This window comes from Arvicola amphibius, chromosome 3, assembly GCF_903992535.2.
Source record: "Arvicola amphibius chromosome 3, mArvAmp1.2, whole genome shotgun sequence".
NCBI lineage: Eukaryota > Metazoa > Chordata > Mammalia > Rodentia > Cricetidae > Arvicola > Arvicola amphibius.
The window spans coordinates 106868379-106885406 of NC_052049.1; the positions used below are offsets into that span (position 1 = coordinate 106868379).

General features: G+C 37.7%; 2 protein-coding genes across 2 annotated transcripts; both read left to right on the forward strand.

Moving 5' to 3' along the window:
* The first annotated feature begins 372 nt into the window (after positions 1-372).
* LOC119810408 (olfactory receptor 8D2-like) lies at positions 373-1305 on the forward strand. Its single transcript, XM_038323867.1, has one exon. It carries the CDS (start codon positions 379-381, stop codon positions 1303-1305), a length of 927 nt encoding a protein of 308 aa, XP_038179795.1. The 5' UTR covers positions 373-378.
* Positions 1306-15205: 13900 nt separating this feature from the next.
* LOC119810517 (olfactory receptor 8D1-like) lies at positions 15206-16132 on the forward strand. The gene has a single exon (XM_038324036.1). It carries the CDS (start codon positions 15206-15208, stop codon positions 16130-16132), a length of 927 nt encoding a protein of 308 aa, XP_038179964.1.
* The last annotated feature ends 896 nt before the right edge of the window (positions 16133-17028 follow it).

The following is a 17028-nucleotide window of genomic DNA, read 5'->3' on the forward strand; positions in this document are numbered from 1 at the left end:
CCATGAAAACATGCATACAAGTAACATAATACAGACTGAGTAGGTTATAAAAAGAATGCATATGTATATACTTATTCATATATACATATACATATGACAATAATTAATGAAAAGTGGGTCATGAATTTTAAAAAGAACAAGGAGAAGTATATGGGAAGAATTTCAGGGAGGAAAGGCAAAAGGGGAATGATGTCATAATATAATATCAAAAACTTAAATAGTAATTTTAATATTGTTTATGGAGTGCACAAAGGTTTGGGAAGAAATGAGGTTAGCAGAGATGATGCAATCTGTCAATGAGAAACAGAAATTAAGAGTGACCATCAACCCTTTCTCTCCCTTATTGTTGTAGATAATATTTTATAAGTACTGGATACAATGAACCACTCTTCAATGACTGACTTCATCCTTGAAGGACTAACAAAACGCCCAGAGCTTCAGGTCCCACTGTTCATCTTGTTTCTTGTGATATATGTGACCACAGTGGTGGGAAACTTGGGCATGATCCTTTTAATCACCGTCAGTTCGCAACTTCACTCTCCAATGTATTATTTTCTCAGTCACTTATCCTTCATTGACCTCTGCTACTCCTCTGTCATCACGCCTAAGATGTTGGTGAACTTTGTATCTGAGAAGAACATCATCTCTTTTTCGGGTTGCATGACTCAGTTTTACTTCTTCCTCCTTTTTGCTATTGCCGAAGGCTACCTCCTGACAGCCATGGCCTATGACCGCTATGTTGCCATCTGTAGCCCACTGCTTTACAACATTGTCATGTCCCAAAGGGTTTGTTCCATAATGATGGCTGTGGTATACTCACTCGGTTTCTTTGGGGCTACTGTTCATACCACACGCTTGACAATGTTGTCCTTCTGTGGGTCTCATATTGTCAGCCATTATTTTTGTGACATTCTGCCCTTGTTGTCTCTGTCTTGCTCCAGCACCCATATCAATGAGATACTGCTATTTATTATTGGTGGGATTAATACCCTAGTGCCCACACTGGCTGTCATCATCTCTTATGCCTTCATCCTAACTAGTATTCTTCGTATCTACTCCACTGAAGGACGTTCCAAAGCCTTTGGCACTTGTAGCTCCCATATTTTGGCTGTAGGAATCTTTTTTGGGTCTATAACGTTCATGTATTTCAAGCCACCTTCCAGCAGTAATATAGAAGTAGATAAAGTGTCCTCTGTGTTCTATACCACAGTGATCCCAATGCTGAATCCCGTAATATACAGCCTGAGGAACAAGGATGTAAAGAATGCACTGAAAAAGGTGGTTGGTGGAAGGCAGTCATCTTAAAATTGAGAGGAAGAAGAAAAAAACAAAATAAGTTCTCACATTTTCTTTGTATATTTTCTTTCCTCCAGGGAACATAGTCATCATTACTTGAGAAATGGTTATTTTAGACTTGAAAATGTTTAAGGTATTTTTGTAGATTATCAAACAAGATAATTTACTAATGGATAGGGATCTTTGTAATTGTAGGCAGGGAATATAAACTGATTGAAGAGGAGTGGTTACACACTGAAATATTTTTTTTTTTTTTTTTTGGTTTTTCGAGACAGGGTTTCCCTGTAGTTTCTAGAGCCTGTCCTGGAACTAGCTCTTGTAGACCAGGCTGGCCTCGAACTCAGAGATCCGCCTGCCTCTGCCTCCCAAGTGCTGGGATTAAAGGCATGCGCCACCACCACCCTGCCACACTGAAATATTTTGATTATAGTAAAAATGCTGTTCTCATTGGCTGGATGGTTAAAGAAAGGTCTTCCTGAATGTTGGAAAAATGAACTGATTCATACCCATATTTGTTTCTCTTGAAAACAAGCTTGAAACTGCAGTAATGGAAGTACATAACAAGGCATCCCAGGAGCTGCAAGAAGCTCAGAACTATTTCTCTATTTCTTTACTTCGAATTTCTAGTTGGATTGAGTAAAGTCCAATCATCATTTGGGCCAGTTAAAATTAATTTTAGACATGTCTCTATACTTTTAACTTAGCAGTTACTGTAAATTTAACCCCCTATTTTTTAAGGAAAGCATAATAACAACTATAATAATTAATACAGAATACAAGAAATGCTTTGTTAGTTTGTCATTGCTTCCTTATGAAGAGTGGTTTCTCTCACATTGTACAAGATAACACAAGCTGTGTTAGACTAAAAGAGTTGCTGGGATAGAAACAATATCACTGAATGCACTAGACAATAGCTTAGAAATGGGAACTGGGAGAAAATTCTTCGTGTCCTTAAAATGAAACTATACTCTACACCTATACCTCTGACATTGAGTAAAGCTGATTTCTGCAGATTATGTCCCATCTCTTGTTTTTCTGTCTTCAAATGTTGGTTCACTCATGTATACTGCAGTTATCCAACCTCAACAAATTGTTTTTAAAATGAAATAGAACTATAGTGTGGTTAAATTCAGTTTTCTTTTGAATAAAAAGATAGTTATGACTAAAGATTTCAGGTACCTAAAGAAAAATATCTATAAAATATCTATTTATACTTAATTAAACGCCATATTGGAAAGTCTTCTTTGAAGTGGGAAAGGAGGCAGAAAGAGTAGAGGAGCCAGAGGAGATAAAGAACTCTTAGATAAGGAGGCCTTCTAAATCAGCATGATTGTCTCATATAGGATCTCATAGAGACCCAGTGAACAGGGTACTCAGAGGTTTTCAACAGATGGTATCATAGTGCTGAAAAAGTGGACACAAGCCCAATGCCTAACCCAGAAGCTAACTTCAATTGATAACCACTTACAAATGAAAATTTGGTTTCAGCAAGGGAGCCTCACTGGGGAAAGAAACCACTCCCTTCCCATAGCCAACAAAAAATGAACTCAGTTGCATCTTTGGGCATTCCTTGTCTCGTAATGTTATGACAGGGCTTTTTAAAACTTAGTTTTTAATTTATAACATACAAGTATACAGGTCTTTGGCATATATGTTGTTTTCCAGTTTAGTGTTGTTATGAGATTCCTGATTATGCAAATGAGTGGGTCTCTGCATCTATTTCTGTTTTTTCTTTTGTTATTTTTCTTGGGTCCTTTTCCTTTTGTTTGTTTAATTTCTCTTGTTCAATGTTTTCCTATTTTATTTTATGTTATTATTATTTGTTAGAAGGCTGTGCGACTTCTCCAGAGGCAGAAAGTGGGTGAATTCAGATGGGAGGGTATATGGGAAGAATTGGTAGGAGTAGAGGAAAGAGAGACCCTAATCAGAATATATTATATGGGAAAATATATTTTCAATAAATAAAGTTAACAAATAGAACAAAATCAGTCAGGCTTATGTGTGATCCAAGTACTTGGATTCTTTGGGAAAAAAAAAATAAAGCATAGTGCTTAGTTACACAGTAAGATTTTACCTCAACAACAACCACAAGCTATAAAAACTTGAGAGAATGAGAGAAGACAAATTCTGTGGATAATGGTGGAATGACAAACCTCTAAATATGTTGTTGAAGGAAAATCTTCAAAAACTCTTGGAATTTGACCTTGAGACTGGGAAAGAGTCTGCATGTTTCTCCCCCAGTCATATGGTAATGATTCCTTGAGTACCTCAGACCTTGTTTACTTCCCCTTCTTAAACAAAGCTCCTCTCTCAAGGCTGTTCAAATAAACGTAATTGTTTCGTTTTGTTTGAGTTACTGAATGCCAAACAAAAGAAATTATTTTCTGTATAAGAAAATAAAATATACTCTTAGTCAAAAACTAGCAATTAACATCTGACTTAATTTTGACTCTTCATAGATAACTTGTGAATACATAATAATACTTTTTTTTCCAGCCATCATTACTATTGGGGCAGATATTAACATGGGAACCTGATGTCATTCTTATTGTTTCTTTTTAAATGCTGGAGACTCTAGGGAATTGCTGCAAGTATGAGCGCTTTCTATTCCTAATAAGAACAAAGTCCCAGAAGTATAGCCTAAAAACTTCATATCACACAACACTCATGATTATGGAGCCTGAGAACCAGAGGTGATCTGTTACAGGACACTGATAGTTTGTTCTTTTTAGATAAACACTGATAATTCACTTTAGCTAAAATGTTAATTCACTCTTTGACTCTAATGTGTGTAAAAAAGCAGGAAGAATTTTTTTGAAAATCATAATAATTATCTGCAATATGAAAAAGAAACCAAGCAATTTCTAAGAAATTCACCTTTTGTGCAGGACCTAGGTAAGTGCTCAGTCTCATTTATGGCAACAGTCTGATAGAGGAAGAATTCACATAACAACCTTGTTCATTCACATCTAATACCTCAGCTTTACTGGAAGTATTTGTTTCAGTACTTTTTCCAGCAGATAATGTCTTCCTGTCTCTCTTCTGTTATGCTTTCTCGTTATTTTTATATAATCATCTGAAGGAATAATTCTGGGTCCAAATTTAGCCAATTGTGGTACAGAGAACCTCACTGGAGTTTCCAAGACTCTGAAGCTTTTAGTTTCCGTAAGCACTTCTGTAGGATGTATGTCCTAGTGCCTATGTACCATGCTCATTAGCCCACAAATATCTCCCAGACAAAGCAAGCAAGGAAAGTCAACCCTAAACATGTCATTCCTTACTAAACATAAATTCCTGCTTCCTTGTTAATGTTGAAACAGGAATCTCAGACCATGAGGAGAGAGCTCATGAATCCATAAATGCCAAGCAGTCCTATTTTGTTTCCTCTGGGTTTCAGAAATTCTAGCAAGAGTACACCCTGTGACATAAAGATTGCTCAATGTGACAATTTCTCTCAGGCCCCCAGATTACTACTTGGTACTACTGATCTTACTTCAAACACTCCAAACATCCAAAATTAGGAAATTTGAAAAATCCAAATAACCTAAAAAGTTAATATATTTTTATCATTTTCATAAGGTCAAAAGTTTAGTATGAGGAAGAAATACTTAAATCTATAGTCCCCATTTCATGCTAATATATTTTCACCTCTCCACATTGTCTGACCATATCAAAAAATTTTCATGTATAGGAAATATTGATTACATTTTTAAATGTTGAATATTTATGTTGCTAGCTTTGGATGGTCTTAGGAATTCTTAGAAAGCTGTATTGCTGTCTTACTTTCTACTGAAACTCATTCAATTACTTCTCCAGAAATGGAAAATGATCAGCAATGAAGTTAAACCTCTGTTGATGCTGAATCTTTCTATAATTTCAGCTTCTCGACCTAATTTGTGCTTTTGTTTTCCAAAGGATATGGGAAATGTGGAGGTTATGAAATTGAACTACTTTGTTTCCAGATGGGCTGTTTGGTGGTTTTAGTATACACATATACACTCTAACTGTCAAAGTACTAAGGAAACAGTCATCTGAAATCTTTTTTTTCAAATTAAATTTACTTTAGCTTTTTTTTTTCTTTTTTTTTTTTTTTTTTTTTTTTTTTTTTCTTTTTTTGGTTTTTCGAGACAGGGTTTCTCTGTAGCTTTTTTAGAGCCTGTCCTGGAACAAGTAAATATTTTGGAGATCAGACCTCTGTCTGATGTGTGGTTAATGAAGATCTTTTCCCATTCTGGAGACTGTCGTTTTGCCTTGTTGACCGTGTCCTTTGCTTTACAGAAGCTTTTCAAGTATATTTTAGAAGTAGTCGACAGCAACAATTTCTTTTAATTGTCTTCATTATAAAAGTCCTTTCTTAGTCTAAGACCACATTAAATCTTTCTTTATGCCAAACAGGACCTAGGAATTTGAACTAGATGCCAGTAGAACAACGGCGATGCAGAAGTAAATTTAGCACATGCGTTATAGTTTCCTAACGTGTGACAGGAAACTACACTCTATTCTCCATCAGATGTCAAGGATTCCTGCAAGACTGCTGCAGGTAAGAAGTCCCAGGTGGTATTTTTCATGTGATCCAAAAGCCTAATGAATACAATCGAGGTTGCCACACAGTAGTTTCTTTGGGATAGAACACTGGTACAGCCAGGCACACTGTCACATCTTCTCTTCGAAGTCCTGTCGAAGCGTGCGGATGTGAGGCAAAGTGGTTCGGAAACTGAATTAAAATATATAACACTGGTGTGGCCCAGCGCATTAAACATTCCACAAATATTCATTGTTATTTCATGTTTTCCTAGTAGTTTTCATTTTCAAATGAGGCATATTTGAGGATATACTGTGATCAAAGTGAGCTAGGACCTCAAGGACCTGGTTAGCCAATTAAATAATTCAGTTGCTTTTTTCTTTTTTTTCTTTTTACCTCTTATTTCAAATTAGAATTGATTCCTTTGGACTGAGCAGGCACTCACATTTACTTACAAATTTAGAATATACTCAGCCACAAGAAAATAAAAAAGATAGTGTAAACTAATTTCCTTTAAATTGGTGATGCAGGAAAGCAGATCTTGTAGAATAATGTACAATGATTGATAAAACAGCATTCCCATCTTCAAAGTATTCACCCTTTCCTAATGTTTATCCTCACGGAATTTTCACGCTTATTGTATCTGGCAGTGGGTAGAATTTTATTTCAAGCACACAGTATTGCCTCAAATATGACAAAGGTTGTGCAGAAGCCTACCCAGATAATGAACGGTAGGTAAATACCAATCCATACCATTCTGGACTGCATAGTACAGTACTAATCATCATATACTCTTTGCCACTGCAGTTCTGTTTAATCCTAGATGAATAGATATTCCACATCCTGTTTAAGGTTAAAGACAAACACGTTTTTACTTTCAGATTTTGACGGTACCTACTCTAAAGAAATTCACTTCTCTATAAATCTTTTGCCTCATCCTCTAAAAAGGCTCCCTGAAATGTAGTCACCATTTATTTATTTATTTAATTTTTTATTAAAAATTTCTGCCTCTGCCCCGCCTCCCATTACGCCCCTCCCCCCTCCACTCCCCTTCCCTTTTCTATCCAGAGAACAGTAAGGGTTCCCTGCCCCGTGGGAAGTTCAAGTTCCTCCCCCCTCCATCCAGGTCCAGAAAGGTGAGCATCCAAATAGGCCACACCCCCCCACACACACAGGGCCAGTATGCATAGTAGGATCCAAATCCAGTGTCATTGTCCTTGGCTTCTCAGCAGCCCTAATTGTCCGCCATGCTCATGGAGTCCGGTTTTATCCCATGATTTTTCAGTCCCAGTCCAGCTGGCCTTGGTAAGCTCCGAATAGATCAGCCTCAACATTTCAGGGAATGGAGCACCCCTCGCAGTCCAGACTTCCTTGCTCACGTTTTCCCTCTTCTGCTGCTCATTTGGACCTTGGGATCTCAGTGAGGTGCACCAATGTGTGGCTCTGTCTCTATCTCCATTCATCCCCAGATGAAGGTTCCCTCATGGTCCTGACTTTCTTGCTCATGTTCTCTCTCCTTCTGCTCCTCATCAGGACCTTGGGATCTCAGTTCAGTGCACCATTATGGGGCTCTGTCTCTATCTCCATCTATCGCAAGATGAAGGTTCTATGGTGATATGCAAGATATTCATCAGTATGGCTATAGGATCTGGCCTTTTCCGGCTCCCTCTACTCAGCTGCCAATGGAACTAGCTGGGGGCATCTCCCTGGATACCTGGAAACCCCTCTAGAGTCAAGTATCTTAATAATCCTAAGTCGGCTCCCTTAATTAGGATATATGCTTCCCTGCTCCCATATCGACCCTTCCTATATCCCAAGCATCCCCTTCCCCCAAGCTCTCCCCATCCTCCCCTTCACGCTTTTCTCTCCCCATCTCCCCTTGACCCTAACCCAACTCACCCCCAAGTTCCCAATTTTTGCCCGGCAAACTTGTCTACTTCCAATATCCAGGAGGATAACTATAAGTTTTGCTTTGGGTTGACCTACTTATTATCTTCTCAAGGATCACGAATTATAGGCTCGATGTCCTTTATTTATGTCTACAAACCGATTATGAGTGAGTACATCCCATGTTCATCTTTTTGGGTCTGGGTTACCTCACTCAGAATAGTGTTTTTTATTTCCATCCATTTGCATGCAAAATTCAAGATGTCATTGATTTTTACCGCTGAGTAGTACTCTAACATGTATATATTCCACAGTTTCTTCATCCATTCTTCCACTGAAGGGCATCTAGATTGTTTCCAGGTTCTGGCTATTACAAATAATGCTGCTATGAACATAGTTGAACAAATGCTTTTGTAATTTGATTGGGCATCTCTTGGGTAAATGCCCAAGAGTGGAATTGCTGGGTCCTGGGGTAGGTTGATCCCGAATTTCCTGAGAAACCGCCACACTGCTTTCCAAAGTGGTTGCACAAGTGTGCATTCCCACCAGCAATGGATGAGTGTACCCCTTACCCCACATCCTCTCCAGCAAAGGCTATCTTTGTTGTTTTTTGTTTTAGCAAATCTAACAGGTGTAAGATGGTATCTCAAAGTTGTTTTGATTTGCATTTCCCTGATCGCTAAGGAGGCTGAACATGACCATAAGTGTCTTTTGACCATTTGGACTACTGTTGAGAATTCTCTGTTCAGTTCAAGCCCCGTTTTTTAAATGGGTAAATTAGCATTTTGAAGTCTACTCTCTTGAGTTCCTTATATATTTTAGAGATCAGACCTTTGTCAGTTGCAGGGCTGGTAAAGATCTTTTCCCAGTCAGTAGGCTCAGTAGGCTGCCTTTGGGTCTTCGTAACAGTGTCCTTTGCTTTACAGAAGCTGTTCAGCTTCAGGAGGTCCCATTTATTCAATGTTGCCCTTAATGTCTGTGCTGCTGGGGTTATACGTAGGAAACTGTCTCCTGTGCCCATATGTTGTAGAGTACTTCCCACTTTCTCCTCTATCAGTCTCAGTGTGTTCCAATTAATTTTGAGGTCTTTAATCCATTTGTACTTGAGTTTTGTGCATGGTGATAGATATGGATCTACTTTCATTCTTCTACAGGTTGACATCCAGTTATGCCAGCACCATTTGTTGAAAATGCCCTCTTTTTTCCATTGTGTACTTTTGGCTCCTTTATCAAAAATCAGGTGTTCATAGGTTTGTGGGTTAAGATCTGGGTCTTCTATTGAATTCCATTGGTCAACTTCTCTGTTTTTAAGCCAATACCAAGCTGTTTTCAATACTGTATCTCAGTAATAGTGTTTGAAGTCAGGGATGGTAATGCCTCCAGAAGTACCTTTATATTATAAGATTGTTTTGGCTATCCTGAGTTTCCTTTTTCCATATAAAGTTGATTATTGTCCTCTCAAGGTCTGTGAAGAATTTTGTTGGGACCTTGATGGGGATTGCATTGAATCTATAGATTGCTTTTGGTAGAATTGCCATTTCTACTATGTTGATCCTCCCAATCCACGAGCAAGGGAGATCCTTCCATTTTCTGGTATCCTCTTCAATTTCTTTCTTCAAAGACTTAAAGTTCTTGTCAAATAAATCCTTCCCTTCCTTGGTTAGAGTTACCCCAAGATATTTTATGCTATTTGTGGCTATCATGAAAGGTGATACTTCTCTGATTTCCCTCTCTGCTTCCTTATCTTTTGTGTATAGGAAGGCAACTGATTTTTTGGAGTTGATCTTGTAGCCTGCCACATTACTGAAGGAGTTTATCAGCTGTAGGAGTTCTTTGGTGGAGTTTTTTTGGGTTGCTTATGTACACTATCATATCATCTGCAAATATGAAAGTTTTACTTCTTCCTTTCCAATTCGAATCCCCTTGATCCCCTTATGTTGTCTTATTGCAATTGCTAGAACCTCAAGCACCATATTGAAGAGATAAGGAGAGAGTGGACAGCCTTTTAGTGTTCCTGAATTTAGTGGTATGGCCTTGAGTTTCTCTCCATTTAATTTGATATTAGTTTCGGCTTGCTGTATAAAGCCTTTATTATATATAGGAATTGATGGAGGAGTGTCTATGTGTTACTTTCATTATTAACAAAGATACTGCCTTGGCCCTTTAAGAGAACAGAAAATTAGATAGGCGGAGTAGACAGAACAGAATGCTGGGTAGCAGGAGTGGGGAGAGGCTTCAGGCAGTCGCCATATGCAGTCGCCATGCTTCTCCTCTCCGAGATGGACGCAGGTTAAGATCTCTCCTGGTAAGCCACACCTCGTGGTGCTACACAGATTACTAAATATGCATTAAAGGAAGATGTGAGAATTAGCCAATAAGAGGCTGAAACCATGGGCCAGGGAGTGTTTTAAAAGAATACAGTTTCCATGTAATTATTTTGGGTAAAGCTAGCCGGGTGGCGGGACACAGCCCCGCTGCTCCTTTCTACAAGGAATGACCCTTGTATCCCTAATCTCTCCAAGACCTTTATCAAAAAGGGGTGTTGAAATTTGTCAAATGCTTTTTTCAGCATCTAATGAGATGATCATATGGTTTTTATCCTTCAGTTTATTTATATGATGGATTACATTGATAGATTTTCATATGTTGTACCAGCCCTGTATCTCTGGGATGAAGACTACTTGATTGTAGTGGATAATTTTTCTAATGTGTTCTTGGATTCGGTTTGCCAGTATTTTATTGAGAATTTTTGTGTCAATGTTCATGAGTGAGATTGGCCTGTAATTCTCTTTCTTGGTTGAGTCTTTGTGTGGTTTAGGTATCAGGGTAACTGTCGTTTCATAAAAGGAATTTGGCAATGACTGTTCTGCTTCTATATTATGAAATACCTTAAGAAGTATAGGTATTAGGTCTTCTTGGAAGTTCTGTTAGAATTCTGCATTGAAACAATCTGGCCCTGGGATTTTTTTGGTAGGGAGATTTTTGATAACAGTTTCTAATTCTTCATAACTAACAGGACTATTTAGATTGTTCACCTGGTCCTGGTTTAACTTCGGTATGTGGTACTTATCTAAAAAATGTCCTTTTCTTTTACATTTTTCAATTTTGTAGCATACAGGCTTTTGTAGTAAGATCTAATGATTCTCTGAATTTCCTCTGTGTCTGTGGTTATGTCCCCCTTTTCATTTCTGATCTTATTAATTTGTGTGTTCTCTCTCTGCTGTTTGATTTGTTTGGATAGGGGTTTGTCAATCTTGTTGATTTTCTCCAAGAACCAGCTTTTTGTTTCATTGATTCTTTGGATGGTTTTCTGTGTTTCTATTTTGTTGATTTCTGCCCTCAGTTTGATTATTTCCAGTTTTCTACTCCTCCTAGGTGAGTCTGCTTCTTTATTTTCTAGAGCTTTTAGGTGTGCTGTTAAGTCTCCAATGAATGCTTTCTCCGTTTTCTTTAAGTGGGTACTTAGTGCTATGAACTTTCCTCTTAGCACTGCTTTCATTGTGTCTCATAGGTTTGAGTATGTTGTGTCTTTGTTTTCATTAAATTCAAGAAAGACTTTAATTTCTTTCTTTATTTCTTCCTTGACCCAGGTGTGGTTCAGTAGTTGACTGTTTAGTTTCCATGATTTGTAGGCTTTCTGGGGGTAGCATTGTTGTTGAATTCTAATTTTAATCCATGGTGATCCAATAAGACAAAGGTGGTTACTGTGGAAGTTTGCTTTGTTACCGAGTATATGGTCAATTTTCGAAAAGGTTCCATGAGCCGCAGAGAAGAAGGTATATTCTTTCCTATTTGGGTGGAATGTTCTATAGATGTTTGTTAAGTCCATTTGGTTCATTTCCTCGATTAAATCTTTTAATTCTCTGTTAGGTTTCTGTCTGATTGACCTGTCCATTGGTGAGAGAAGAGTGTTGAAGTCTCCCACTATCAGTGTGTGTGTTTTGATGGCTGCCTTGAGTTCTAGTAATGTTTCTTTTACATAAGTGGGTGCTTTTATATTAGGGGCATAGATATTCAGGATTGAGACTTCATTTTGATGGATTTTTCCTTTTATGAGTATAGAGCATCCCTTTCCTTCTCTTCTGATTGATTTTAGTTTGAAGTCAACTTTATTAGAAATTTGTATGGCCACACCAGCTTGTTTCTCAGGTCCATTTGTTTGATAAATCTTTCCTAACCCTTTACTCTGAGTAAATGTCTGTCTTTGTGATTGAGGTGTGTTTCTTGTAAACAGCAGAATGTTGGATCCTGATTTTTTATCCAATCTCTTAGCCTGTGCCTTTTTATAGTTGAACTGAGTCCATTGAATTCAGTGATATTAATGAGCAGTGGTTGTTAACTCCTGTCATTTTTTTTCTGGTAGTAGAGTTTGTGTGTTACCCTTCTTTTCGTTGTGCTGGTGAAGGGTCACTAGATGTCTGAGTTATTGTGGGCATTGTTGGATTCCTTGGTTTGTGATTTTCCTTCTATTACTTTCTGCAAGGCTGGATTTGTGGCTACGTATTGTTTAGATCTGTTTTTGTCCTGGAATATCTTGTTTTCTCCATTGATGGTGAATGCAAGCTTTGTTGGGTATAGTAGTCTAGGCTTGCATCCATGTTCCCTTAGTGTCTGTAGCACATCTATCCAAGACCTTCTGGCTTTCATGGTTTTGATTGAGAAGTCAGGTATAATTCTGATAGGTTTCCCTTTATATGTTCCTTGACCTTTTTCCTTTGCAGCTCTTAATATCTGTTCTTTATTCTGTATGTTTTGTGTTTTGATTATTATATGGCATGGGGATGCTTTCTTTTGATCCAGTCTATTTGGTGTTCTGTAGGCTTCTTGTACCTTCATAGGAATATCCTTCTTTAGGTTGGGGAAGTTTTCTTCTATAATTTTGTTGAGTATATTTTCTGGGCCTTTGAGTTGTACTTCTTCTCCTTCTTCTACCCCAATTATTGTTAAGTTTGGTCTTTTCATGGTGTCCCATATTTCCTGGATGTTTTTTGTTAAGAATTTGTTGGATTTGTTTTGTTCTTTAATCTGTGAGTTTATTTCCTCTATAGTATCTTCAGAGTCTGAGATTCTTTCTTCCATCTCTTGTAATTGGTTGGAAATACTTGTCTCTGTAGTTTCTGTTCATTTACTCATAATTTCCATTTCCAGTCTTCCTTCAGATTGTGTTTTCTTCATTATCTCTATTTCATTTTTCAGATCTTGTACTGTTTCTCTTACCTGTTTGATTGCTTTTTCTTTTTTTTTTCTTGTTTTTCTTGGGTATCTTTGAGAGATTTATTTATTTCGTCTACCTTTTTGTTTGTCATCTCCATTTCTTTATGGCAGTTTTTTACCTCCTGTTTAAGGTCCTCTATTATTTTCATAAAGTACTGTTTAAGGTTGAGTTCTTCTATTTCTTCTGGAGTAGGGTGTTCAATTCTTGTTGTTTCGTGATGTCTGGATTCTGGTGATGTTATGTTGCCTTTCATGTTGTTGGAGGAGTTCTTGCATTGGTGCCTGCCCATCTCTTCCTTCAAATGGAGCTGGGAGACACTTGGTTTCTTAGACAAAGCTTTGCTGTGACTGAATCTGGTTGGATCTCCTCAGTGCCGGAGCAGGAGCTATTCCTTGCAGCACAATCTGAAGGAGCCTGCACTCCCTTGCTGGGCTCCTCAGACCTGCCTGGAGGTCAGCGTCTCACCCCTTTGGGTGGATGGCCTTCGTACAGGAGCAGGACACTTGAATACACCAGGGAAGGCCATCCAGATGGAACTCCACTGTACTGGATCAGCGATTCCTGGTAGCCCAGGGATGCCACCACAGGGTCAAAAGGGCAGTCATTTGAAATCTTGAGTACCTGTCTGTTGTTTTGTTCTTTGCCTTCTCATATCATCTTGAGACTACAATGTGAAACATGTACCTCAAAGCTGTTCACTCAAGGGGTTCTTTCCTTTAAGGGGTGTTTCAGAAGACTATTCTTTCATCATTCTTAAATATTTAATATCTCTTTTGACAAGCTCTGTTAAAGCCAAGAACTCCTATTTTCGATTTTCTGTTTTTTCCAAACCAATTTTTCTCTAAATTAGATAAAATTCTTGGATTATGTATTTTTTTGTATAACCCTTCAATTTTTGTTTTTGTTTTGTTTTAGAATTCAGTGCTATAACTCAGCTAAAACATATGGAGTCGACACACAATGTGTGAGGAAGGAAGAGGTATAAAAGAGGGAAATGAAGAACAAGTGGGGACTGGAGGAGTTTAATCATTAACTCCATCTGCCTTTTCAAACTGTACTCCAAAATCACAAACTGTCATCTTATACAGTTCCACCTGAAAAAGATTTCATACTGAAAAATGGTGGAGCCATTGAATTTGATATCTTGTGGGAAGAAATGGAGCATATAATTTTATTTGTTCAGATCCTAGGTCAAAAGCACTGTGGGAATCAATTACTAGAATGATCAAGCCTATAACAATGAGTTCTTCTTAGCATGTTCTGCAGCAAATGTTCTTTTCTTATAATGATGATCTGTTGGTTTTATAGGTTATAGGTAATGCTTTTTGCTTATGAGTGGGGTACAAAGCTGCTGACAATTTTGAGAATTGCTAGCAGGAGGAAACTCTCCTTGATAACCTTGGGGTAAGCATCTAAATCTCAGGAGGCCATGCTTCGCTTGAGTGCAGTGTGGAAAAAGCAGTGTCTGCAGCCTTTGTCAACATCTTAGGGATCTGGGAGTAATTGCTTGAGTATCTTGGTGAGAGTCATTTTCCTTCTAGAAGTGACTCCATTTTTTTATACATGTGAATATCTACATTCTGCCCATCTGGATATAAAATCTATTTCCAGTGCAATGGGACTGGGGAATCATCATTTCTTTTTTGTGTATGTATTTTTTAAAACATCTGTGTGAAAAAAAATCAGAGAAACAGTGTTAGAATATTCCACCATCTTGTCTACTTTTTAATCTTGCTTGATTTATTTTATTGAAATTTTGTGTGGTTGAATCACTTAGCTTGATTTTTGTTGTTTGTTTGTTTTTCAGAAATATTTAGTACTAAAATCCAAGCTTATGCTACACCCTATTCCATCAAACTGGTCTTCAAAGCAGCAGAAGTCCTCCATCTCAGCCTCTTGATCAGTGATGTTAAATGCATGAGCAAACAAACTGAACTTCTCCTCTTCACCTATCAACAAATACTTTCTTCTCAAAACAGAACAAATTATTTTATTTTGCTGTTAAACCCAAGAAGCAAATGTTTCTTCATCAGGAAGAAAGCATTCCATTTTGTAATCTAAAATTACAACCTACTTAGAGAGTTAAAGGAAATATATTAGACATTCATTGGACATAGATAAAAAATAACTTGGCAATTTTCTAATTTCTATTTCAAGCTTTCGTTTCATTGGAAGAGGAATGATGGTCTTTCATAATGTAACTTTTAGTTGTACATGAGATCAGGCATGTTTATGGTCATATAATGGTAACTGGTCTTGTTTTCAATTCCACAGAAATCTTCAAAATGAGCACTGGAAATAATTCTGCAACAGCAGTGTTTGTCCTGGTGGGATTAACTCAGCAGTCAGAGCTCTTGCTGCCCCTCTTCCTCCTGTTCCTGGGAATCTACATGATGACAGTAGTGGGGAATTTGGGCATGATTCTGCTCATCACATTCAGTCCACTGCTGCACACTCCCATGTATTACTTTCTCAGCAGCTTGTCCTTTGTTGATCTCTGCTATTCCACGGTCATTACACCTAAAATGTTGGTGAACTTTCTTGGAAAGAAAAATCTGATCTTCTATTCTGAGTGCATGGCCCAGCTCTTTTTCTTTGTGATCTTTGTGGTGGCTGAGGGTTACCTACTTACTGCCATGGCATATGATCGCTATGTGGCCATCTGCAGACCATTACTGTATAATGTGATCATGTCCTCTAGGCTCTGTTCACTGTTAGTTATGGTTTCCTTCATCCTAGGCCTTTTGTCTGCCATTGCACACACAAGTGCTATGATGACACTGAGCTTCTGTAAATCCCACATCATAAGCCATTACTTCTGTGATGTTCTCCCCCTCCTCAACCTCTCCTGCTCCAGCACACATCTCAATGAGCTTCTTCTATTTATTATTGCAGGACTCAACACCTTGGTGCCTACCATAGCTGTTTTTGTCTCTTATATCTTTATCTTCTCCAACATCCTTCGCATCAGATCATCAGAGGGTCGGTCCAAAGCTTTTGGAACTTGCAGCTCTCATCTCATGGCTGTGGGGATCTTTTTTGGTTCTATCACCTTCATGTATTTCAAACCTCCTTCTAGTAATACTTTGGAGGAAGAGAAGGTGTCCTCTGTATTTTATACCACAGTGATCCCCTTGTTGAACCCATTAATATATAGTTTGAGGAACAAAGATGTGAAAAGAGCTTTGGGAAGATTCTTGGTGGGGAGATAAGTCTTAGTGTTGGCAAATGAAAGATGGGAAAAATGAGTTGTTCTACTGAATATATGTCCTTTTTGTTCATCTTTTCTTCTTCCTTGTAATATACCCTTATCAATGTTTGTGGTTCTGGGCAACCTCTATATTAGGTAAACACTATATCAACTTCATACATCTAGAGTCTATAATTTTTCAATTTCTTTCCCATGTAGTGATTCAATTTTACAATATAATGGAAAATTATTTTGTAAAGTGTTTATTTGTGCATTGACTGGAAAACTGATTTTTTGTCATACAAATGCAATGGCAATTCAGATTTTTCTTTAGCATCAGTCTTCTCCTCCTATGTTCAATCATTGCTTATTAAAACCTTTCTGTGTCTATAGTTCTGCAGTAAGGGTGTAGTTCCATAAACCCTTCCACACTCCATGAATAACTGTGAGTAGATCTCTCTTGTGTAATCTCAGTAGGAATAGTACACGTTCTTTTAGTTCATGAGCATGATGGTTGTATTTTAGAAATGTACTTTTACTGCTTTTCTCTCTAATACTAATCTCTATTTCACATTTTTGTATATCTATTATTGGCAATTGGTTATGACCAGGAGAATCTTTGTCCTTGGATTTAGAACTGGAGTCTGGTAGACACAGTAGTAACTCAACTCAATAACTGCTAACACACTCACAGATTCCATCAGTAGTCTGCAGGCCAGTTCTGTGAGGGAAGTTATGACAAATGATTGATTATTCAAAATGCAAAATGCATGATACAAATGTAAAAACTGTCAAATACAATTTATTTAAAAAAAAAACCTGCAGTATGAGAAGTATTGGGTTGCTCACTAATGTGAAATGTTCAGAAACATGAACTGGATCCTATGTCCATCCATTAATCCTTGAGAGAACTAAACA